This window comes from Cottoperca gobio, chromosome 8 (genome assembly GCF_900634415.1).
Source record: "Cottoperca gobio chromosome 8, fCotGob3.1, whole genome shotgun sequence".
Lineage (NCBI taxonomy): Eukaryota > Metazoa > Chordata > Actinopteri > Perciformes > Bovichtidae > Cottoperca > Cottoperca gobio.
The window spans coordinates 10,401,889-10,426,232 of NC_041362.1; the positions used below are offsets into that span (position 1 = coordinate 10,401,889).

The 24,344-nt window shown below is 40.0% G+C and overlaps 2 protein-coding genes across 11 annotated transcripts in view; one reads left to right on the forward strand and one right to left on the reverse strand.

Moving 5' to 3' along the window:
* The first annotated feature begins 215 nt into the window (after positions 1-215).
* On the forward strand, positions 216-4,629 carry LOC115011647 (chromosomal protein D1-like). Of its 8 annotated transcripts, none has more exons than XM_029436820.1 (4): positions 216-316; positions 830-973; positions 1,399-1,462; positions 1,706-4,629. In XM_029436820.1, the coding sequence occupies exons 3-4, from the start codon at positions 1,414-1,416 to the stop codon at positions 2,815-2,817; spliced, it is 1,161 nt and encodes a 386-aa protein (XP_029292680.1). In that variant the 5' UTR covers positions 216-316; positions 830-973; positions 1,399-1,413; the 3' UTR covers positions 2,818-4,629. The 8 variants fall into 8 exon arrangements, with proteins under 8 accessions (XP_029292680.1, XP_029292681.1, XP_029292684.1 ...); XM_029436821.1 differs by having other exon boundaries at positions 219-316; positions 933-973; XM_029436824.1 differs by having other exon boundaries at positions 227-316; positions 933-973; positions 1,399-1,435.
* A 343-nt stretch (positions 4,630-4,972) lies between these two features.
* Positions 4,973-24,344, reverse strand: part of prkcab (protein kinase C, alpha, b) — an 88,115-nt gene continuing 68,743 nt past the window's right edge. For 2 of the 3 annotated variants that reach the window (XM_029436815.1, XM_029436817.1), the window contains 13 exons: positions 21,295-21,451; positions 21,007-21,141; positions 20,415-20,508; positions 18,796-18,825; positions 16,361-16,501; positions 16,038-16,211; positions 15,271-15,362; positions 14,818-14,880; positions 13,720-13,858; positions 12,319-12,399; positions 11,675-11,782; positions 10,498-10,638; positions 4,973-7,305 (listed from right to left, as the gene is read on the reverse strand). In XM_029436815.1, the coding sequence (XP_029292675.1) occupies positions 7,141-7,305; positions 10,498-10,638; positions 11,675-11,782; positions 12,319-12,399; positions 13,720-13,858; positions 14,818-14,880; positions 15,271-15,362; positions 16,038-16,211; positions 16,361-16,501; positions 18,796-18,825; positions 20,415-20,508; positions 21,007-21,141; positions 21,295-21,451 (1,520 nt within the window). In that variant the 3' untranslated portion in view covers positions 4,973-7,140. The remainder of the gene's footprint in view (positions 7,306-10,497; positions 10,639-11,674; positions 11,783-12,318; positions 12,400-13,719; positions 13,859-14,817; positions 14,881-15,270; positions 15,363-16,037; positions 16,212-16,360; positions 16,502-18,795; positions 18,826-20,414; positions 20,509-21,006; positions 21,142-21,294; positions 21,452-24,344) is intronic. The other variant, XM_029436816.1, reaches the window with a different exon arrangement.

Below are 24,344 nucleotides of genomic sequence, written 5' to 3' on the forward strand. Positions count from 1 at the left end.
ATAGAGACACTGTGAGTATCTACTTAAAACTACTGTATACACCACATGAATTGTAACTTTAACGCCTATTGAATAAAATTTGGGGTATTTTGGGTCTCCAGAGAGCAGTGTGAAATGATTTAAGAAGCAAATGTAAGTATAAATACTCTATGTATGTGGGCTACACCTATATGTGATAAATCATAGTAGCAGCCTGGTGTCAGCAGCGATGCTGAGGCGGAACTGAAACTCGCGGCGGCAGTTTCCTTCAGAGCTCCCTAGACGACACGGACGGCCGGAAGTGGTGGTCGCAAAATAAACAGACATCACATCAACAGTAAACTCTTTACTCTTTACGAGCTGTCTAATGAAAAAAATATCTAAGCTCTCACACACGATTTCTTTAACGCGACGTATGTAATCTTTTTATTACAGTATTGTATCTGCTTCACGCTACTATAGCTACTCTTTCCATCGATTTTGAAGCTGACGATGACCTGGAAAATAATCGGGTCCATAGTCATAGCGGTTAATTGTTTAAATCTGTAAATATGCAGCCTAAGGACACACAATTATTATCACTTCCATGCATTATGAGACAATGGGCGCCTGGGCACAGACATGCAAAAGGCCCCAGCACCTGTTCCACATAGAAGTAAGACCTACAGACGTTATAGTTGTTTAGCCTCTTTTTGTTGTCATTTTCTGTCTCATTGAAACCGTTACTCATCTCTCTGTGGTTTTGTGTCTCTTTGTTAATGTTTTTTGGTCGTTTTGTCTGTGGTTGTTTTCTCCCTTTTCATAGTGGTTGTGAGTCTTATTGTGCTATCTTTTTTGTGTCTTTTTGCAGTTGTTTTGCATCTCTGTAGTTCTCTGCATGTTTAACGCTGCCTCCATTTACTTCAACTCATCAAGACTTTTCTCTGTTTTTTGATCCTTCGTTTACCGTGGAGGCATGCAAGAAGTTTTATACAAGAATTCAAGGTAACACGGGGTGAGTAATTGATACACAAATGGAACATTTGTAGGTAAATTATTCCTTTAAGCACCAGCTGGCAGCATTTCCTTGTCCTACTTTCAGATGGTACTTGTACTCCTTTATCTTATTTAAATGTTAACTCTCTCTCTCTCTCTCTCTCTCTCTCTCTCTCTCTCTCTCTCTCTCTCTCTCTCTCTCTCTCTCTGTCTCTATGTCTCTCTCTCTCTCTCTCTCTCTCTCTCTCTCTCTCTCTCGTCTCTCTCTCTCTCTGTCTCTATGTCTCTCTCTGTCTCTATGTCTCTCTCTCTCTCTCTCTCTCATCTCTCTCTCTCTCTCTCTCTCTCTCTCTCTCTCTGTCTCTCTCTCTCTCTCTCTCTCTCTCTCTCTCTCTCTCTCTCTCTCTCTCTCTCTCTCTCTCTCTCTCTCTGGATGCACTGCAGGTCTAAAAGTGCGGTATGGGAGTACTACACTCAACAAGTAAGGAAGGCAGAAGGTGTCAGCATGGGAAGACACATTTTTAATTTTTATACAATAGATAATGTTAAAAAGTTGTCTTTTGGAGCATTTAATTAAACAAATGCTCAACATTTTGTAAGATTAAGATTGTAATTTTTACTGCAAATGTATATCAGTTCCAAATAACGGTTTTCAGTCTCCTTGATTACTAATATTCGGTATTGGACATGAAAATAAATATATATATATCGTGTTTAACCCTAATTGTGCTTTTTAATGTTCAATTTACAGGTGCAAACCTAACAGAGGTAGTACAAGCTGACAGCAACAGTATGGAAGAGGAAATCAGAACGGATGAGACAGAACAAGGAGATGTGTCGACCAATGAGGGAGATTCCAGTGTTGGCATGTCCGACAACAGTCCAACTAAAAGAGGAAGGGGGAGGCCACAAGGGTCAAAGAAGTTAAAGATTTGTGTTCGAGACGACGTAAACCTGATGAAGCTGGTTTCAGGCATTTCCAGCGATGGGTCCACACAGCCCCCGAGGGGAAGAGGGCGTCCAAAACTCACAAAACACACAGAGCAGCAAGTATCAGGACACGACCATGCTGATTCTTCTGTGCAAACTCCAGGGTCCAAGAAACAGGCCAGTAATGAAGACAGCCTTACGACAGACCATTCTCCAAAGAAGAGAGGCAGGCCAAGAAAGTCTCTCAGCATTAGCACCCCTGATACACCACAAGCGAGAAGGGGTCGTCCAAAGGGATCCACGAAGCGCAAGTCAGAAAGTTTAGCAAGTGAAGAGAATGAGAAACCCTGGCTGGAGTTGAGCAGTGAGGATGAGGACGATGCTGATGGAAGCCCAAACTCACTGATAAGGAAGAGAGGTCGACCCAGGAAGGTGGTAACACCGGGGGAGACGACACAGGATTCATCAAAGGCCGTCTCAGAGAAGCCTCATCGAAAGAGAGGAAGGCCAAGAAAAAGCATTGTACAGGTGAGCGGAGATGAACAAGAACTGGTCACAGATGGCTCCCAGCCAGCTAAGAGGGCAAGAGGTCGACCTAAAAGCACTTTTAACAAAAAGGTGCCCGGTAAGGTGGGCCGGCCTAATATAACCCTACTCGCAAGAGGGAAGCGTGGACGACCAAGAAAACAACCTGCCAAAAGGGGAAGGCCACGAAAGTACCCTCTGCCGCCACACGTTGATCCTCCAGAGGGGCCTCCACCAGCCGCTCACAGAAGCCGCGGTCGGCCTCGCAAGACTTCACCTGCCTCTTCATCCTCACCACACAACCCCGAAGTTGGATCCCCACGGAAAAGGGGCCGCCCTAAAGGTTCAGGCAACAAAAATAAATCCATAAGTGATCACACTCCCCAACCCTTCAAAAGCAAAGAGTGACTCATCTCATGTTGGGGGGGGGGAAACATGAAGAAGAGTCTGTAAAAGAGGAGGTGGGGCACAGTGCCAAGACGTCCATCGAGCACAGGGACGATACTGAAGACTCGCTCATCGATCAGGATGCAAGCTTTGAAGTAGAGCCGCAAAGCTAAATCGATTAGTTGTCAACTATCAAATTAATCGGCAACTATTTTGTTAATCGATTTGAGTAATCTTTTAAGAAAAACATTCTCTGATTCCAGCTTCTTAAATGTGAATATTTTCTTCTCTATGACCGTAAACAGAATATATTTGGGTTGTGGACAAAAAAAAAGACTTTTGAGGACGTCATGGTGGACTTTGGGAAACACTGTTGGGAAAACCTAGTAGCCAGGTTTGATGAAGCATCCCGGTCCGACCAAACAGTTGCTGTTTAAAACAGAACACAATCTTATCAATGAAAATACGTTTTCAACATTTTGTCAGGTGGGTTATATATCCAGCAGCTCTTCTGACTAACGTGTCCATGCTGTTTTATTGTGCTTTATTTCTGTCATCTGAGTAAGTAGTAGTACTAATAGTCTTTTACTAGAACTGGCATGTAGAGTTTATTATTATTATTATAGACCCTATTGTTCAAGTTGTTGTTCAGCTTTCAGATTCAATAAAAATGAAGAGTGAAACTAGAGAGAGCCGAAATCCTGACATCACACCTCTGTTTCGCTAGCTGCTGTAACTCAATACAATCTCTCATTATGCTATTCTTTCATCGCGCTTTCTGAAAGAATAAAATGTGATCTTTGGGTTTACCTTCAATATTTTATGACAAATTGTCGTATGAATATAGAGCGATATTCCATTCTTTGAAAATGTAAACAAAGTGTTTGCAAACTGATTTCCAACCTTGACCTATATTTGGCATATAACGAGATATCTTGACAAAGACAAATGTTTTTGTTTTTGTTTTATCAATCTTTTTATGGCTACAATGTATAAAAGGACAATGTGAAAGGTTAGGGGTCGCTGCAGCTTTTTACTGAGTTTCAGGTAAATGTATAATTGTCAAGCCACAACTGTTTTGATGACTCACCGCTGACATGGTATCATTTTGTTCTCAGCGGGAAAATATGTCTAAAACCGTAAAAAGCAGACAAAGTTAGTGACTAGTTGGTGTAATAGTTAAACATTAGCAGCTAAGACCCAGATATTTTACTAAAGGAGCTAAACAAAAGTGGCTATTGAAGGATAATGTTTCTTCTGGATGTGTAAATAAGCAACTTTTTGTTAACGTGATTGTCATGTTTATGTTGATGTATGTAGACATGTATAGATTTTATGACTTGGGACTTTAATGACATTACATTTTCGTGATTAGATTGAGTTGACAGACACTCAATACTCACTTGTTTTTTTTGACACCGTGTGTAAAAATGTTGTGACCTGACACAGCATCATTTATATTAACATCTTAAGAGTTGTGCCAAACAATTGAAGTTTCTCAATGCCAATTTGTGCTTTGGTATAAGCCTTTGTGAAGTCAAATAAGTTAGTAATAATTGAGTGGACATATTTGTATTTTGTGTGTTTTGAACAAGAAGTCAATCATTTGTAAGATTATGATCTTTAAACAAAATATTGGTCTTGTCTCAATGTCCATTTATATTCCTCTATTACCTCCAGACAGTTTACATAACTTAATGTCAGCAAATACAATATTACAATATTTATCTGTTTAACATGGTGTTTGTGGGTAGCAGCTCCACAAAACAAAGCGTTTCATTTAATATTTAGCACATTTTATATATGATTTTAGTAAAGTATATGCCTGCCTTTAGTACTCGGCTGTGTAGTCTCTTTGTACTCCCATAGCAAGTTTACTCTTGACGCACTCACGACTGCAGACAGTATAATGTACTGTTTGGTATGTTAAGTTCCTGCCTGTTAATTAAACATAAACCAAGATAAAAAAAAGTGTCTGTTGGCATAAAAACTGTCTTTTTTTTTTACTTTGTTGAACAAGATATCTATAGATTTATACCCTTTATTCAAAAATACAATTTTAACTGTTTATTGGTGTTATTCTCATTTTCTAAACAAGTTAATGGACCTTGAGTTAGTGACTCAGGAGCCCGAGAGGTGCTTGTTAAATTGAGAGCAAGAAATGATTAGGGCAGACTAATATTTGTCATACTTTATTTATACACAGTATCCATCATACCACAATTAAACAGAGGAACAAGAAGAATCAGGTTAACAAAAGCAGGGGCAGTGAAAATAAACACATACAAACATCCCTGTGGCTCTAACTGTAGTGGTACATACCCTGACTGGCCTGACATGTTATTATCTCTGTCATGGGTCCAAAGTTTTGTTTTCTTTCCTCTTCCTCTCCAATAAAGATTCTCAATGTGAGACATGTAAACATTCAGTTTTCTCTTAACCTTAAAAATCTAATTTTGGTCCAGACTTGACAGCTGCAACATTAGTCTACATGTTAAGTAACAAATTCAGGGGTTACGAGTGAATTTGGCAGTTTGATGAAACATCACTGTTGTAGCATTGTGTGCCTCTAGTAGTAGCCTCAACCAATAAAATGGACACAACTGACTGGAAACAAAAAGCCAACAGAAGCATTTTACACATATTAGTCTTGTTTATGATTCAGCTTTTCTTGCAGAGCATGTCGGACTACATGACGACGGGTGGGAGGAGACGCTGAGCAGAAAAGCGCACGATGCTCGTTGGTTTGTCTCATTCTGTGCAACAAGGTGGGGGAACTCCATGCTTCATGATCTCTGTATCATGCAGGGGTCTTTCTCATGCTTAAATCAGGCCTCACCTCACGCATGCACACAATATACACAAGAAAAATAAAGACATGTTTCAGCCACAGAGGGCTCCGAAATCCTCGTAGCGTTACTTTGTTTGGAATTTGTTACAGAAGGAGTCGGCTCTGAGACGACCAAGGCAAGAGGGCATTCAACTGTTTGACGCACAGTAGGTGCTGCATATTCGCCATGACACTGAGTAGTAGAAAACAATGGATAAATAGTGGAAATACATATAACAAGGTTTGCTGATACCAAAGCTACCAAAGATTCAGCCAAACGTTAAATACTCTTCTTAGGGGTACTCTAAACATAGAAATGTTCAAACTGACTACGGTAGTAAAAGCACATTCAGTTCGTAGTATAAAATCTGTAAGTAACTTCTCTTTTTGAAACATCTCTTTAAAACATATTTACAAAAAAAGAAAAAAAGAAAGGTTGACATACAATAGATAGAGGGTTCTCTCTGGACGTAAAAGTTGAGTTAGGCGGAACATAAAACAGGAACAGAAACCTTTTTTCCTTTAAACGATTCAAAACATTTCCTTCAGAATAAGACTCTTCAAAACATACAACAATTATATATTAACATAGTTTATATTGTAATACTAAACTTTACAATGATACCAGACGTGTAGCCTACTGCATCCTAGCGTCTACTGCTCATACAGAGTCAGAAAAATAAGCATGCAAACAGAGATCTGCTTTGTGCATATGGAAATAACATCTTTATACTTTAAAACATTGTCTCTTTGATCCACAGTTTTCTGACCCTACTGAACTCCACTGCATTGAAAAGGCCTAGACAGCTTGCAACTGTAAGCATAAGCAGAGTGTGTTCCTGTTTATCTACTTTGAGTTAGATATAGCTCCACGTCGTACAAAACAACACATAGAAACATCCCCTGATCAGGGGTTTTAGTGTGTCGGGAAGGCCAGAGGGGAAAAAAACATCACAAGGACTTTAATAACTGCAATATAAAGGATTTCTTTCCCACTTCTCCTTTGGCACTCATGTAACAGTATAGGCTACTACCTCTTTTTCTTTTTGTATATAAATATAAAATACACGTGTAGCGGTTCAGAAGTAGATAAAGCCGGGACAGAGCAGAAAAACATGTTCCGTTCTTGTCGTGCATTGCAGCTAGTTGCGTAGTAAGATGGGGAACATGAGAAAGGAAACATCACTTTGCATCACAAAGTAACTGATAGACACATTCATACACAAGAAAAAAAGGCGGCAGGTTTGGATAAACACAGATACAGATTCAGAATAAAGAATATATTAAATGAGATGTTTGGGGAAATTATGCAAAAATATCAGTGCTATGTACTTTCTCTTAAACACTTTGTTCCCCGCTCCTAAGTCACTTCTGTACACAGATATACTAACTACCAGACAGAACACTTTAGAGGATGATGTGAGTCTTGACGGCGGGATTGTTTGTTGGAGTTTGGAAGGATCCTGTAGTCAGCGACAGTTCATGCTTTTGTGTTTTTTTCTTCTGCTCTCTCCTCATACCACGCTGTGCAGGGATGGATGGATGAACTTAGGGTTCATGTAGGAGAAGCCCGCAAACTCGCTCTGGTCAATGTTGGCGATGACCAGCTGGTCGGGAGGGGTCAGCACGGGCTGTGTACGTGTGAAGAACTTGTCGAAGTTTTCTGCTCCTTTGCCGCACTGAAAGAGATGAAAAGAATGTCAGATGTGGAAAGGATCGATCGTTGTTTTGATCTCCAAGCTGCAAAAATGAAACAAGTGTATTGTGGGCTCATGAGTCTTTAAGGCCCTGTCACACATATCCGTATGATAGAAACGTACGCCGGCGCATACAAAAATTCCAAATACGTCCAACTTTTCATCGGATCGGAAAAGTGAACATATACAGATACGCATGTCCAACCTATTGATAGCGCTTCACTTCCTAATACAAAATGTATCAGACGGATGCTCAACGAATGCATAAGATATACAAAAATATGGCGTATACAAAATATCGGCAACACATTGGTGTACGTAGATATAAGGTAAGGTATGAGTAGTATTCGTTAAGAGCTCACTGTGTTACGCTGGGGTGCGTTGTTGAACGCTGATGTTTTGAACATGTTCAAATTTACCGCACGTACCCGACGTGTGCTTCATAAGATATGCAGGCGTTACGTGACGTTAGACATACGTGAATACGGAATACGTAGGTGAATATTTACCTACGTAAATACCTACGTGAATACAGTACGTGACTACGTTAGAGGAACGTTAGATATAGGCTACGTCGGCTGACGGTGAATCCTACAGCCAGTTTATTGATAACGAGTGGATACCCTATACCTACCATATGTTAACATTATGCCTGACGACGGAGTAACTTATTAAACGTGTTTCTACAGTACAGCTAGCGTTCAGCATGTTAGCCGTTCTCCAGCATCAGCATGACGTGAACCAGATGGCACTTTTCCAGCTCCGTTGGCCAGACGCTCTGATACGTTTTAAATAAGTAAGTGATACGCTATCAATGTTTGGCATACGTATAATAATTGGTTAAGTATTCGTTATGTATACGTCAGCTACAACACCGCTGTGGAAAAGTTGGACGTATTTGGACTCTGACACATTTTTAGCTAATTTTCATATACGCCGACATGTTTCTGCCATACAGAACTGTGTATGTCTGACGTGTTCGGCGTAATGTCTGCGTCCTTCAAACGATCACAACATACCCTTCATTTATATCAACCCATTGCCGAAATTTCGTATGCGCCGGCATACGTTTCTGTCATTCGGATATGTGTGACAGGGCCTTTAATAGAAAGCTTCTCAATGTTCCCAGAGGGAAAATGTTGAAAACGTGATGTGTAGCTAGGCAGAAGTCGTAATTAGATTAGGAGCTAACCCTAAGCAAGCACAGTGGAGGTCATCAGTATGCAGCTCTGCTCGAGGCTGTCATGTGTCTCCAGCTGAATATATATGCATATTTCCGTTAGTCATGCACATTATCAGCTCAGTCATGACACTTTTACAAGAGAGCGAGACTAAATCCTTCAAAACAAAAACAAATCTGTAGTTTACGGTGGATTTCAGTGCCTCCTGTGCGCGACACATTTTCTCAATGGATGCATCAGCAAGAATGTCAGGCATTTTCAGCTGCTCTGCCATACCCATGGATGTATTATAGAACATCCATGGTAATATCGCAGAAGCCATAAAGCCTTACATGGATCTTTTGTTTGCTAGTCCCATCAGGCCAATTATTGGCATAGTGTATGAGCTCACAACTGTGATGCACCACACAAAGACTCCTGAATGGATGGATCCACTTTTAGCAATATTTTCCTCCCCCCCCTCTGTGAGTGGAGACAGATACTTCCGCTGAGTAACCATGCATTTATTGTGACCCTTGTGTGATAGTAAAGGAAAGAGCTATTTTTAATCCAGGGTGATAGCGCGTGTGTTGTTTCGGGCGCTGTGGGCAGCGAGGGGATGGAGGATGCGGCGGTTAAAAAAAGAGTGTTTTGTGGTGACAGGAGGAGGTTTAGGTGCAGGCGGGGGCGTGAGTGCAGCTGGGATCCAGCCTCAAGCTCTGCTGGGTGCATTAAACCATCACACAGGATGAACCTGAATGGGAACGCAGACATACAATATTCACCCACTCATTCACACACACTTAAAGACATTCTGAGGAAGTATTTCCATTCACAGTCCGTACAGTGATGCAGTCAAGAGTGACACAGATAGTTTTTTCCCCCTCTCCTGGTGATCTGCTGTTTTTAGCATCACAGGAATGTTTACTTGATGTTTTATGGTAATTTTCCGATTAATTTCTGTCATCTGGAAATATCTACCTGCTTTACTTTGAATTGATATGCCATGTTTACCTCTTGACTGAGGTTCTATTGTGTCATGTTTGAGACCCGCTTACTCCTCTTATTCTTGTTATCAAAGGTCAATGAATAAAAAAAACTAAAATGGCAACAGATGAAAGGACCTTACAGTTTGTGTGGGCAGATTTGATTCATGAAAGGAATGCCATACCCAGTGGAAAGCAACAAAGACATGCTATGAATTAACATGAATAGCAACAGGGGCTCTTTTCATCAAAACAATCTTGTTGTCCAATAATTTTGTTGCCTTCCTTTTGTGCATAAATTGATGATTTGTCTTTTCTTTTGTTAAAATGACAACTTTGCTTAACTTGCTTCACATGCTCGTACGTACAATGAAATAGTTTTTGGTGTTTGTTGTAATTATTCCTGTTTTTGTTCAGTATCTGCCCACTTGTTACAACACTTTGTGTTCGTGTTTCTGCACTGACAAGAACTAGGAACTTGTTGTCTGAGGAACTTTTGTACTAAAAAAGTGAAACATTGAAAGATACTTGTCTGCCTCAGACTGCTGAAGCCTCGCTTTAGCTGAACTTTAAAAGTTGTTGGTTTTTTTATACAGAAACTGGCGGATTTTGTCCCCCATCTCTTACATTGAGAGAGTCAGTATAGAAAACGTAACAATTACAGCAACCAAAAATATTCAATGTACATATGGGCATGTGAGTATTGTATTGTATCAGACTTTAACATATTTTAACCTATTCTTGAAGAATTAAGCAACATTTGGATAAAATTATAATTTCTCTTCAGCTATTTCTTTTTTTTTTTTAAAGGAAATGTTGCAAATCAATTAGCTGGATGCTTTATGGCAATATTAGATTTGTATGTGATTTTTGCATCAGTTTAATTTGCTGGTCAAGAACAGACATTCCTGTATGGATATTTGATCTATGATTAGTTTCTCAACTGATTTTTAGGAAAATATACAATATTACAAATTAATGTGATATCCCATATACCATGATAGAGGATGACTGACTCTCACACTCACCACTTTGGGTTTAAATGGCGGCTGGATCTCTCTGTTGGCCAGGCGATCCCAGTCGATGCGTCTGAAGAAGGCCTGCTCCTTGATGTCCCTCTCCCCCTCTGATCCACAGCCGAGACGCTTTGAAGGGTGCTTGGTCATCAGCTGGTAACAAACAGAAGAGAAGGGGATGAGAAGACGGAGACAGTTAGCTGCTTTTAGAAAAGAAAAGGTAAATGTAGTGAAGAGAAAGTGTGTATCTCTGAAGCTGGCTTGTATATCAGCAATCCACCCTCTCCTGCGTTATTTTATATTATCACGTCAGCGACATTATGCAGAGCCAGACTGACACTCATGCTGTTTTTACTCTTCCAGCTTTAAAATAGTGGCAGGAAATTACACTGTCATTTCATAGCTGGATTTCTGATTCAGAAGCCGCTTTTAATTTTGACCATGAATTATCTTTTGCAAAAGAGATGTGAAGCAAACAATAAGGATCAGTATTATCTCTTTGTCACCGGCTCTGAGATGATGAATGATACGTCTCATGGCGGCATGCAGCTACAGTCGTATCGTAATAAATGAAAAACTTGATCAGACTGTGGCTGAATCTTAATTGAATCTTCTCTGGAGTGTAAATTATCTCTAAAAACTAATTTCCTTATTGGTAAAGAATCTAGACTACCATAACGCCGCTTCACTGTGACGATGTCACAAAAGTGATGCCCAGGTATGAGGGGAAATAGGTGCCAGCTACAAAACTACCATTTTCAAAAGCCATGGACATTAGTGACTCGACTATACAGAGGGAACAACTTGTAGAATGATTTACTGCTGTGAAAAGAAGAGCAACTGCACAAATGTATGGATGTGCGTGTTGTTTCCTGGTGTGTGTATAAGAATCAACTGTATCAATGTATGAAAGTCAGCTGTCAAACAGCAAACGTCTTAATGCAAGGAACTGCCACATTTCTGTTACGCAACCTTCATGTTTTCAGCTTAAATCGCTTCAAAGAACAACAACATAACATATAATGGCAATGCTTTTCACTAGCTGACATCTACATTGTGCATGTCAAAGCTTTTCAAAACAGTCCCTACTTTCTGTTATATTAGGGAACAATAACTTCACACCAATTAAATTCTACACCAGCTTGTCCTTTTCCCAGTTGCTGCCTGGAATTTAAAAATCTGTACTCACTCCCTTGCAGATGGACACGGCTTCTTTAGACATGGACTTGGGGTAGGACACGTTGTGCTCCATGATGGACTGGAAGAGCTCGTCTTCATCCTCTCCATCAAACGGAGGCTGAAGAGAAAGACGAACAGTGTCACAGCTTGAGGGTTGTTCTGTGAAACCTGACAGGATACTGAGGCGACAAAATCAGCATATGAAGGTGAGCTGAGCCGTATGAGCGGCTGTGGGTGTCACACGTGTCGTTATTAAAGCTGCAACTAGCAATTGTTTTCAATACTGATTAATCTCTTGACAATGAACCGATTTAACATTCATTTGTAAATGTCAGAAAAGAGTGAAAAATGTCCATCAGAGTTTCTCAGAGCTCAAGATGGCGTCTTCAAATAGTTTTATTTTCTCTGACAAAAGAATACAAAACTAAAGATATTTGATTTACAGTGACACAAAACAGAGAAATGCATGCAATGCAATTCGTCATTTGGGAAGCTGGAACTAGTGAATGTTGTGTTTCTGCTTGATAAATGACTTAAATCAGTTATTGAAATTGTTACAGGACACCTTAATACAATTTACATCACTAAACTTTAGTCCTCATTGAAGGATGAACCTTTTAGACCCGTGCTGGTGCAGTAAAAAAAACATATTACCTGTCCTGCCAGCATCTCATACAGAAGAACTCCATAAGCCCACCAGTCCACTGATTTTGCATAAGGCTGGTATGCTATAATCTGACAGAGACAAAAAAGTGAAAAGATTAAAAACTTGGAATAATCAAATACAAGGACACACTACCCCATGACTGTATACAGGCAAGTGTGGTTATGAACAGGCTCATAATAAAATATGTCTTTATTTCTGCTACCAAGTGCTACATACAACCACAGAGAGCTAAAGATCTCCAGAGAAACTGTGAACAGTAGCATTTCTCTCATCTAAACTCTAACAAAATCGACCACCATTAAATACAGTCAGCTATTTTGAGCTGCCATAACAAAGCCGCTTTTTCTCCTACCATCCAATTTGCCATCCTACAGCTCCCTCCCACACGCAGAATACACACTCACACACTCACACACAATAATAACCATGGAGACGCATAGGCAAAGAACTAAATCACAGCTGCACTCGCCTTTAACAGAGACGGAAACGCAACAATTAATCCAGTTAACAGAGTTACAATTTACCCACACTTGATATGCAAGTGTTCATGTCACTCTCCAGGTCCCTAAATCCAAAAATACTGCTGACGGTTTGCATTCTGTTGCCCGGAAAATTACTTTCCAGGTCAGAACAGCACAGATGTTGTGCTATAAAGCCTTAAAGAGCTATTATTAAGAGCTGTTCAGCTGGCTCATGAAGTCCTTATAAAGTCTACAATATCATGTGTACAACAATATTGTTGAGTTGTCTGGAAAAAGACCCATTTAGATAAAGTTTTCTGTGAGAAACCATGAGTAAGGGCTTCCCTCACATTCCACCTGTGAGACAATGTGCTCCCTCATGAGTCAGTGCAGACAATGGGAAGGGATACACACATATAAACATAGACACACAACAAACATCTTGTTACACTAAATGAATCATCTCTGCTCTTTACTCTACTCTTTACTACTTTCTTAGTTGTTGTCATACTCTCATATTATTGAGAATTCACTTGAGAATAGACTACTAGCCTACCGTACAGGCCAATATTAAGATACAGTGAGCTATATCAAGTGCTTCATCACTACACACCTGCTTTGTAATGGCTGTTAAACTATGATTGGACAATATCTGTTTGGGGGAGGGGGTTTAGCAAACAAAAGACTAAAAAATAAGATTCTTTGACACACGAATTTGGGGGCGACCAAGTCCGCAATATTGTTGGAGGTGCAAACACTGAAGGCAGAGGAACAAACCCATAAATAGCAATATTTCAGAGTGATAAACAATCGATAAGGTCAACGGTGGATCATTTGGAGCGTGACGTCACCGTGTGTAAAAGAAGGCAGTGCCAACAGTACTGTAATCCGGGCCCAGTGTCTCTATCACAGACATCTCATTCTCACCTCTGGTGCGATGTAGTCCGGGGTGCCGCAGAAGGTGCGTGTGGTCATGCTTTCATACATGTTCTCCTTACACATGCCAAAGTCAGCAATTTTGATGTGGCCCTCGGAGTCCAGCATCACGTTGTCGAGCTTCAGATCCCTGCAGCAGAGACAGGTTGTGAGCATTTTTCTGTCTGGTTTCATGACCACTTCTGATTCTTGTTGTGTGTTGCTGTCAGCTGTCCAGCGAGTAGCACAGAATAGTGTCGCTCTGCACCACGGCCACCTCTCTGAGCGGTTTATTTGTCACTCTGCAGCACACATCATACGCCGAGAAAACAAACAATAATTTCTTGGCCTGAAATCATTTTTTGCTCTTATAATTCAGTCTGTGTCTGTGCTTGTGTTTCATATCTGAATTCTTCATGTTCTTCCCCTCCTCGTTCACCACTTGTGGCAGTGTCAGGATGCAAATTTACATAGATGCGAGTCCTGAAGAGGAACAGGATGACCTAGTCTCTGTCAAGCATTTCTTTCTGTCCTTTCTAGTTTTTTTGCATCCGGGTGATTAGTATGGGTTCATTACTCGCCTCCCTCCTAAGGATATCCAAGCTGTGCAGTTCACACACAGCAGGGTTAAATCTACACGTAACTCTTCCTTTCACTCACTCTCAGTCTTTCTCTCTGGACCTGCTTACTTTTCCTAACCTTTCTTAATTTCTCTTTGTTTCCTTCTTGTCTGTCATCTCCTGATCGTCTTGTCCTTTATGTGCTTCACTCTGCCCGTCAGTCTCTCTGTCCATGTCGATATCTAAAGCACTTTATCATGCGTTACTTCAATTCCCATATCTTCAGCTTGTCTAACATGTTTTTTCTCCCCTTACACTGCCTTGAAATCATTTCCTATAGATTTGACTCTTCAATGAGTCACCCACTGCTGCTTTCAACGCCTTGATATATCTCTTTAAAAAAGAAAAACAGCAAGTCTCTGCTCATACTCACCTCATCTATCTGTCTAAAAAAGCCTGTATGTGTTTTGTTTTCCATGCAGCAATGAATAGATTGGAGGTGAATGTGGTGCGTCATTGCATAAAACTGGTTTCTTTCTGACTCACCCACCTGTAGATGATTCCCTTTCGGTGCAAGAAAAACAAACCCACAGCAATCTCTGCAGCATAAAACCTGCAAAATTCAAAATGACATACTTCACAAAATACATTTTTTACTAACTATAAGAAAGCAATACAAAAGAAACCCTTCCCCTAAAGAATACATATTAAATAAATGTTGGGGTGTTCATGCACTGCCTATGAACTGTGTTATTTTGTTGCATGGCATTACCCATTTCTCTACTGTTACTATCAAATACAAAGAAATATTGTAAAAGATATATAAATAGCAGTTTTTATACAAAAAAATATCAGAATTGTAGGACTTAGGTTTCAGTGAAGTACAGTCCTGCTTCTTCATTAGCAATAGCACTAACTCAAGGTGTGTGTAAAGTATTTGATCTGCCTTGGCGTGGATATATTTTTAAAGCAGGTGTCTGTGGATAGAGAGTGGAGTCCTTACACTGCCTGTGGCTCCTTGAATTTGCCCATACGTTGGATATGATACATAAGGTCTCCCCCGTTGATGTACTCCATCACAAAGTACAGTCGATCCTAGATATATATAAAAAAGGATGTTATTGCCTAAAGAGCAGCTCTAAATGGATGCTACACAAAGGAAAGCACAGTGTGTGCACATTAAAACCAGCAGCGCATTACAGAGGATTATGCATGTGTGTGTGTATATATATATATATATATATATATATATATATATATATATATATATATATATATATATATATATACACACACATATGCATTTTTTGATATATATATATATATATATATATATATATATATATAAAAATGTATCTTAACACCTGGTCGCCCTCCAGAGATAATAAAATGCCAGACATGATCTGCTCCTTCAGGATAGAGGCTCATATACCTGTATTATAAGTCAGGAAGCTTCGATCAGTAAATGTAGTTTTTATTAAAGACTCCTTGCGTCACCCTGTCTACGCACAGAGTCGCACTGGAGACTTTGTATTCAAGGGTAGTCTCTGCTCAGTATACATTTTCTCTGCAGGGGCGGCGGCAAAAGAGTGTGAATAAATGTAATTAGGAGAAGCAAATACAGATGTCATGGTACACACCAGTTTAACATGCCAGGGATTGAATAGACAGCTGTTGAAATAACAATGGCACCCTTTAAATAAAGTACAGTAAGACTTTTCTGCACATGCATTACAAATAATCACGACTTTGGCTGAAGTTTTCACACACCACAGTCTGGAAGCAGGAGTGGAGCTGCGTGAGGAAGGGCGGCTTGTCTCTCTGGGCCAACACCCTCTTCTCCACCATCGTACATTCAACGTCATCATCCTGGATCACGACGTCTTTCTTCAGGATCTTGATGGCGTACAGCTCCTCCGTCGACTTCATCTCCGCCAGCATCACCTGCCGTTCATGAAGACACCAAAGGTCACATTGTAACAGAAGAGATAATGGATTTTGAAACACCAAACAAATGCAGACTATCGGGATGTCATATTCAAAGCATTACAATGATGCATTTGCTTTTATCTTACATCTGCGGAGGCTCTCACCTTGCCAAAGCTGCCCTTCCCAAGCAGGGCCAGGAAGTTATAGTCACCCAGTCGCATCCGGTCCATGTTACTTGAAGGCAGGCTGAACCTCCGGTGGTCTGACGGCGTGATCACTTTCTTACCGTGGCCCAGCTTGGCTTTCTGTGGTGTACAACAGTGACAATGGCATTAAAGTCAAATGTATATGCAATATTTATATGAGATTTTATCTACATAGTTTGATAGTTTAGCTTTAACAAATAAAGCTGGTCTGGAGTCAGATATTCACATCTGGCTTTCACAGAGAGCAGACACATGAGGCGGGGCTTAATCAATGGTTGCTTAACTTTTCTCAGTAGGAAGTGTTATAATCAAAGGTATAATCCACATATATTAAAAACAGAAAACACATTAACAACTGATAATGTAACAACCACAAAAACATTTTAAAATGTAATAAAAATATCTCTCTGATTGGGTTGAAAATGTCAGTGACATAAATTCAAGATGATATCATTTATTTATTGCATCATTATTTAGAAATAACAATGTAAAATGTAGTATAAAGTGCTGTATCCTAATATTGAAGTTATGTAATCTGTTACATTTTCAATCCCATTCAAGATATTTTTACAGTATTGTGTCATGCTGGTCATCACATTAGATGTTAATACACGATGAATACACAGTGTTGCAAGGTTCACTATTGTTTTAATGACTGGCCTGCCAAGCATCTTTGAACAAAAAGGGCAAGTACGACCCTGCCAGCTCCCGTCATGCCTGCAGCAGTTGTCTGTTTCTGTCAGAGAGAGAAAACAGGCGACTGTGGGGCACAGAGAGGCTGTTGCCACGCGAACCATTTTCTCTACTCTTAACTCAACGTGGCAATATACTCAAAATAATTATCACGTGTTCGACTCGGGCTCTAAATCTACTGGTTAGGTTAGGTAAGAATAATGTAAACATTAACCAGGTGTCAGGTGTAGTTACAGAGAAAATACGATGAGGGACAGTGGTTCTCATTTTGATTAAGTACACCTGGCTCCCAGGTGTACTTAGGTCTCATAGGAGACAGCATGACTCTGAGGTCAGGTGACTTACAGGTTTACATAACCGATCTACATATCGTCTAACATCTTACGGTAATGGAGATGCAAATATGAAATAGTTAATTGTGTCTTATAAACAATAGTTTGTTATGGCTTTCATCATCATGTGTGATATCTATGCTCTATGATATAAATAGAGTCCAAAGATAAATCTAAAGGGACTCTGAAACATTAGAAACTAAAACATTAATTGTTACTCTGTTATTGTTTTTTCTGTCCCTTTCCTAATTTTTCCTTTTGTTTCTTGCAAAATAGTGAAAATGTTCCATTGGTAAAGTTTTGAAACATTTGAATAATGTGGGGATCCTGTGCTTAATTTGATTACTGCAGCTTGCAATAGTTGTTACACTCTTACCATCTAGTGATCATTTTGAAAACATGGAACATTTACATTAACCGTACACATCTCACATCTCACATCAAAAAAACACATCACCCTGTTTCAACACAAACAAACATTGGAATATTTATGTCAGAGTGACCACACACAGTTGTGTTCAAACACATACAATGCCACCACACAACAGTCTTATAATAAATATAACACTGCCACCGTGTGGAGAGATTTGGCATGCACACCAAGAACAGCAAGAACCTGCCTGTGTGTGTATTCATTCATACAGTTACAGTGCACGAGTGCCCATCCATGCTTCATGTCCGAACAGCCTTCTATAGTCCTACACCAAAGGCGGACTAGTAGAGGGCGGACTGTGGACCACACTGTCAGCCAATGAGGAGCGGGTGTGAAGCTCTCTTGGCCAATGATTGTACATTGATAGTGGTAAAGATGGTGACACCAACAGAGGCCGGAGAGGTCCACAAATTTACTAACAACAATGCTGTGTGGTGTTGGTGTGTAGGACAGGCATATGCAGCACTTAAACTCAAATTGTATATTCATATTAATATTGAAACCTCGGCTGTTGTCGTTCTTTTCGTGTGCTGGAGGAACACCAGCTGTTTTCCTGTAAAGCCAAATGCTAATGCTGCAAATGCCAAACTTTACTGACGCTGACCTTTTGCAACAGATGCTGCAAAATCCTCAAAATGTATGACTGAATTGTTCCTTTATATGAAAAGTATATGTCGTCCCTTTAATTGTATATTTGTTATTAATCATGAGAAAGAAATGAGGAGAACGTTGGTGTATAAGGGTGTGAGGGGAGTTAGAGAAATGTGTGTATCACAGCAAGCAAATTGGGCTGGTTCAACTATATGCTGTTGAGAGCCTTTGTTAGTAAATCAGATTGATTTGTGGAAGCCCAGCAGAAATCCACAAACAATCCTAATACGGTAAGTAAAGTGAGCGTGATGCAGAAATAGAGGCGGAGCAGGCAGAAGAGCTACCTTGAGATAGTGGATATTTAACTGGCAGGCCTAGAAGAAAGAAGAAACTCACTTATTAGTGTGGCCAAAGGTTAGCTGGTGTAAGCATGTGCTGGGTATTGACAGAATATAAATGTGGACTTGATGAGTCATTATCTTGATCTGTTAAAATCACTAATCTATGAACGATGAAACGATCAAAGGCATGACTAGAAAACATCCTTTTCTGTCACATCTGGTTGCATCTCTTCATCTCGCCCCAGTTTCCAGGGCAACAGCAGTTGTTTGAAGACGCTATAGCCTCGGAGGAAAGTCAAGGTCAGCGTTGCACATTATGGAGAGGAACGGAAAATTAAAAACAACATGACTCAGTGTCTCGAGGGCTTCTGTGAAGAAGATGACATTTAGACTTTATATTAAAACACCTGTACGCTCACACGGAGCTGCCCTCGCTCAGACGACTGCACACGTCTTTGCACTTGTTTGCTTTGCAATGTTTAATATATCAGCCATGTTCTATCTGCATGTTAGTAATATGTTATGTTATGAGTTTTATTTAAATTACAGATGTTGTGATGTGTTACTGTAACATAAACCTGACTGCAGTAAACAGAATGGCCACTAGAGAGCGACATTTAATATTTCATTAGATTTAGGTAAAAGGACCAAGTTAGTGTTCTATAAATCATATACACAATACTGCTGCTCATTGTTTTTGAGTTCTTAATGGGTCTTTCTTTCAGGGAGCTATAAGTTGTGATGTCCATACAGTAACAAAAAGTCTCAAAAACTCAGTTGGAAGAAAATGTATGACATTAAACATCGGATTTACTTTTATTTTAGTCAAAGTCACAATGTTGTTTCACATTTTTATCATCAGAGTACACAATTATGAAATCAATATGCACTACAGTAATAAAAGCAACTGTGATGTTCACTATAGAGTCTTGTAATGTACCGTATGTATAATGCGTTATAAGTAAATTGGATAAAACATGCAAAAGGAGTGATGCGTGTCCAAGAAGCATGATTGAGTGAGAATATAATTAAGGAAACATTTACTCAAAACTGCTCAAATTAACACAAAAAAGAGCACGAAGAAAGCTTGAACTAAAGGCAGTAGATAGAGTTTACTGGTGTTTGTCAGGTTTAATTGAAATGTCTGTATTAGAGAACAATGTTTTTTGTTTTAATCTTGGCTAATAGAAATCCTCGGCTTTACTTCAGAGTCCAATGAGGGCAAGGAGATACAGCAACACTTCTGCGTAAAACTGTCTTTACTTATTACTTCTTAAAGTAAGCCATGTCTCACTGTAAACAAAGTAGTCTTCCCTTTACTGTTTCCACTGACAGGGGTGAGCATTATAAAGTATTAACTGCCGCTGCACTTCTTACATAAGGCTATCAATAACTTGCTTCCTTGTACTGCATACACATGTGGGGATTTTCATAGAAATCCAGAGAAACACTTTATTAATGCAGGAAGAAAGTGATCTCGCTCGCTGACACGCAGGGGGAAGAGTTACCATGGTTACAGGAGAGGAAAAGTGAGTGTGTACGATGTACATTTGTGCATGTGCTTCAAAGAAAACCCGACTTAAACAGTTTTATTAAAACCTCAGGAGTTCAGTCGACCTCACCTCAAACTTCTGCCGGAGCTCCAGGTTGACGTCGTCGATCTCGGGGATGGGAACGTTGTAATACTCTCCCTCCTCCTGGTTCAGCAACTTGTACCTGAGAGAGAGAGAACAAAATGAGGGAGAAAAGTTCATCTATATTTGATCTGCTTTCCTTTAAACCCATTATCCATGCAAGTCTTCCTCTGTGCCCCCGCACACCGATGAAACTTTACATCTCCGGCACCACTTCAATCATCAGAAGCTGCTTCTCCTGCTTTGAGTGTTTGCAGGACTTCTCTCTGTCAGCAGTGCCAACTAGACTCTCTAATGTACACATCCTCTGGCCACTTGTCTAATGACAAACACACACAGTGTCACATAGTTTCAGAGCTACATATTTTACGCACAGGTATTTCTGGGAGCTTTGTGCATGAAGCAACGGTTTATCAGGCTTGGTTTAGGCTAAGTGGCGGCAGGTATGCTAACATGGCCATGGAGCGAGTATGTGTTTTACAGTATGAGATGAGACAAGACAGGCAGACAAAGAGAGAATGACGAGGAAATAACGCTGACAGGTGCTCTCAAGTCAAAGGGACTAAAGAAGGCGACTGACCATCCACAGTTGGGAGCTTTGATGAGCTCGGACACGCCAAACGACATGGAGCCCATGAAGTCGTTCCGGGTGGTTCGGTCCCAATCCCACACCTCAATGGACAGACGGCGGTCCTTATCTGATGCTTTCAGCTTACTGAATAAACACATATATACACACACACAGGGGGAAAAGTATCAACATGTGATCTCCTTAAGATCTACATTCATTTTGTACTCTTTTATTCTATTGTATACTGTAAAATGATCATTCTTTGTCATAAATAAACAAACACAACAGTGGACTCACAAGCTGAAGGACTCGTTCCAGCAGGGGTTGAGCGAAGAACGGATGGTCCTGGTCTTCTGTTTGGTCTCGTTCTTTGGGTCGGGGATGAGCTTGAGTTTAACATAGGGGTCTGATAAACCATTTGGATCCATAGGAATCAGGTTCCTGGCTTCACCCACTAAAACATTGAAGGGAGACAGTAAGAGAAGATGTATGTGTATGCAGAAAATATGAGCTTCAGTCCAAGACAAAAAACCCCTCTGTACTACATACGTGTGGCTTAATAATTTCAAGCACATTTTGAGTCTTTGCAAATTGCAAAAAATGAAAACAGAGGATGTCTGAGAAATATAATGTAACTTACAGATCAAAATGTGTCTGTTGCATGGAAGATTTGGCATGTACTAGCCAGATTTGTAGTCCTATTTTCTTAGTCTTTAAACATATAACGATTATTTTAAATCATAATTAGAGATGCACGATGATGTCATCTGTATCGGCAGATATAAGGCTTTCAAAGTGAGCCTTAAAGAGAGCAAAACATATGTTGATTCCACTACAGGAGAGACTTGATGACTTATAAATTATGTGCATTTATTGGTACCAAAATGAGTCCAAAAATCTATATCAAAACAATATCGTGCATCTTTAATCCTAATTTACCTTTTTATTTAGATAAAGATTTTAGTTTAACTGCTTGTGTTTGGACTACATTTAAAACGTTTGGTTACTTTTTTTGTTAAATGAAAATGTTTTGTAGGAAAAAAACCTATTTTCTAAATTAGGCATTGAAAAAAGTAGAGTTTTGGTATCGTACCACAGATAGATCTATAGGCATAGATAGATATATTGATAGATAGTCACTGAGTGGAGAATATGGCAACATGGATTGCAATAATAATTAAATGCAGACAGTTGAGGAGGCAGCGGGGCTACAGGGAGGTAACAGGCAGATGGGTAACAGGCAGATGGGTAACAGGCAGATGGGTAACAGGCAGATGGGTAACAGGCAGATGGGTAACAGGCAGATGGGTAACAGGCAGATGGGTAACAGGCAGATGGGTAACGCGCAAAGGAAAACATTGCAATTTGAGATTATCTGACGAAGGAACAAAGGAAGTGGTATATGTCTATGTGAAGAGGCAGACGAGGGAACGAGATGCAGGTGAGGAGGTTGGCGGAGAAGGCCAGCCAGAGCTGATTAGGGAAGTGGGAACAGGTGTTCAGGTGGGAGGGGATGTCAGGCAAGAGGGCCTGAGGACATCTGCTGGAGGGTTCGAGGATGGCAAGTCTAGGGAGTGAGAGGACAGTACAATTGCCTGAGGGAAGAGAGAAAGGGCAGAGAGCCAGGCCGGACAAAACAAACAATCGGCCAGAAAGCCCTCACGAGATAGAAAGATAGATGTCAGTGTTTCTGTCCTCAGTGACTCAGCTAATGGCTCATCAAATCAGACACCACATATGCATAACAGGTGCTGGGAAGTAAAACATACTGTCAAAATTCACTTGTGAAACAGCACCAACTGGATTATAGCACTAGTGGGTGTTAGAGCGCATGTAAACATAAAATCAAGAAAAATTGCAAAATACTACTCAAAAAACGAAAAGTCTTGTCTCACACATTCAGTTGTGAAACAAGACAAGTGGTAATGCAACTCCTTCTCTGTAGCGCGTTCTCTCTCTCTCACATGGTCAGGCAATAGGTGAGCAGATAATATGAGGGAGACGTGACATTTTGCAGTGTGATAACTGACAAATGGAGGGAGTGCTGTTACATAGCAACAGGAGTAGGTGGGACAGGATGGCGTTAGCGTGCTACTTTCACCATGGAGACAACATCTACTGTAAGTGGCCAATAGGCCGACTCTACAATTGCCCCACTTAGCAACATGTCAGCTACAGGAGAGTCACACAGCATGATTTAAATATCAACCAGGAGGAAAAAAAGAAAGTAAGAAAGAGAACAACTGCATAACGGAGATAATCAACCCTTAGGTTTCTGACAGTGAACACACAACACAACTATAACAGACGGAGAGCAAAAACAGGATCACACTAAATCCTCTTAAAGCGTGTTTATCAGCTCCAACCTCCCCGCTTTGCATATTTAAATATAATCAGACACAGTGAACAAGGAGACGAAAAGGCAGCACTCTGAATGTTTCAGGGAGTCAGTGGGAACTTTCACACAAGGACACATTTGCTGAGATTCTTCATTACAACGGTGGCAATGTATTTTCGTTACCAAAGGGTAAATATTCCAGGGCTGAAAACAAAGAAAACATTAGAAAGGAAATGTCATTTGGAGTCACTGCGGCTCATTTAGTCTGTGTTTGCTGGATGGGATTTGTAAGGCGAAATGCTTTAAAGGGATTAAGCATGATGAGTTATGACAAAACTCACAAGCAGAATAAAAATAATGTTGTAATAGAATCAAAGACAAATCAAGACTTTGTGTTTATTGGATTAGAGCTACAACGACAGTCGATTAATCGATAAATTCATCAACTGCCACAAATCTACTTTTTCCAGATTTTCAAATGTGAATATTTGCGGGTGTCCACAGTCCTCTAAGACATTAAACTGCTTATATTTGGGGTTTTGGGACCGTTTTCTCATATTTTCAAGACCAGATGATTATAAAAAATTAATGAACCAATAATAACAAATAAACTAGCTTCTTCTGAACGGAGAAAGATACGCTTTAGATCTTCAACTTCATCACTGGGTGAAGAGAAGAGCAAGAAGGAGAGAAAAGAGACGAAAAACAGATTTATAACAGAAACATGAATACAAATATTAGTATTGTTCTTTCTATCTCAAATGAGATTTCTTTTAAAAGGTATTATGTCACACAAAAAACAATCCTTAAAACAAAAGAATATCACAGAAGTTAAGAAGCATGAAGGACAATATGCTGGTAATATTGTAATATTTCAAGTCAACTTCTGACATCTTATCATGCTCTTCCTGTTTGAAGCAGTGGAGGGCAGTGTGGGTCTCTCCCTCTGAGTATCTGACAGAAGCTTTTACCTTGTTCATGAATGTGTTGAACCTTATAGTTCACTCCT

What these genes read in the sequence shown, in the direction of transcription:
- LOC115011647 (XM_029436820.1), top strand. Translation starts at nt 1,414, where the DNA reads ATGGGAGTACTACACTCAACAAGTAAGGAAGGCAGAAGGTGTCAGCAT. An exon ending in AGGCAGAAGGTGTCAGCATG is followed by an intron (nt 1,463 to 1,705) that starts GGAAGACACATT and finishes TTCAATTTACAG; the next exon opens with GTGCAAACCTAACAGAGGTA.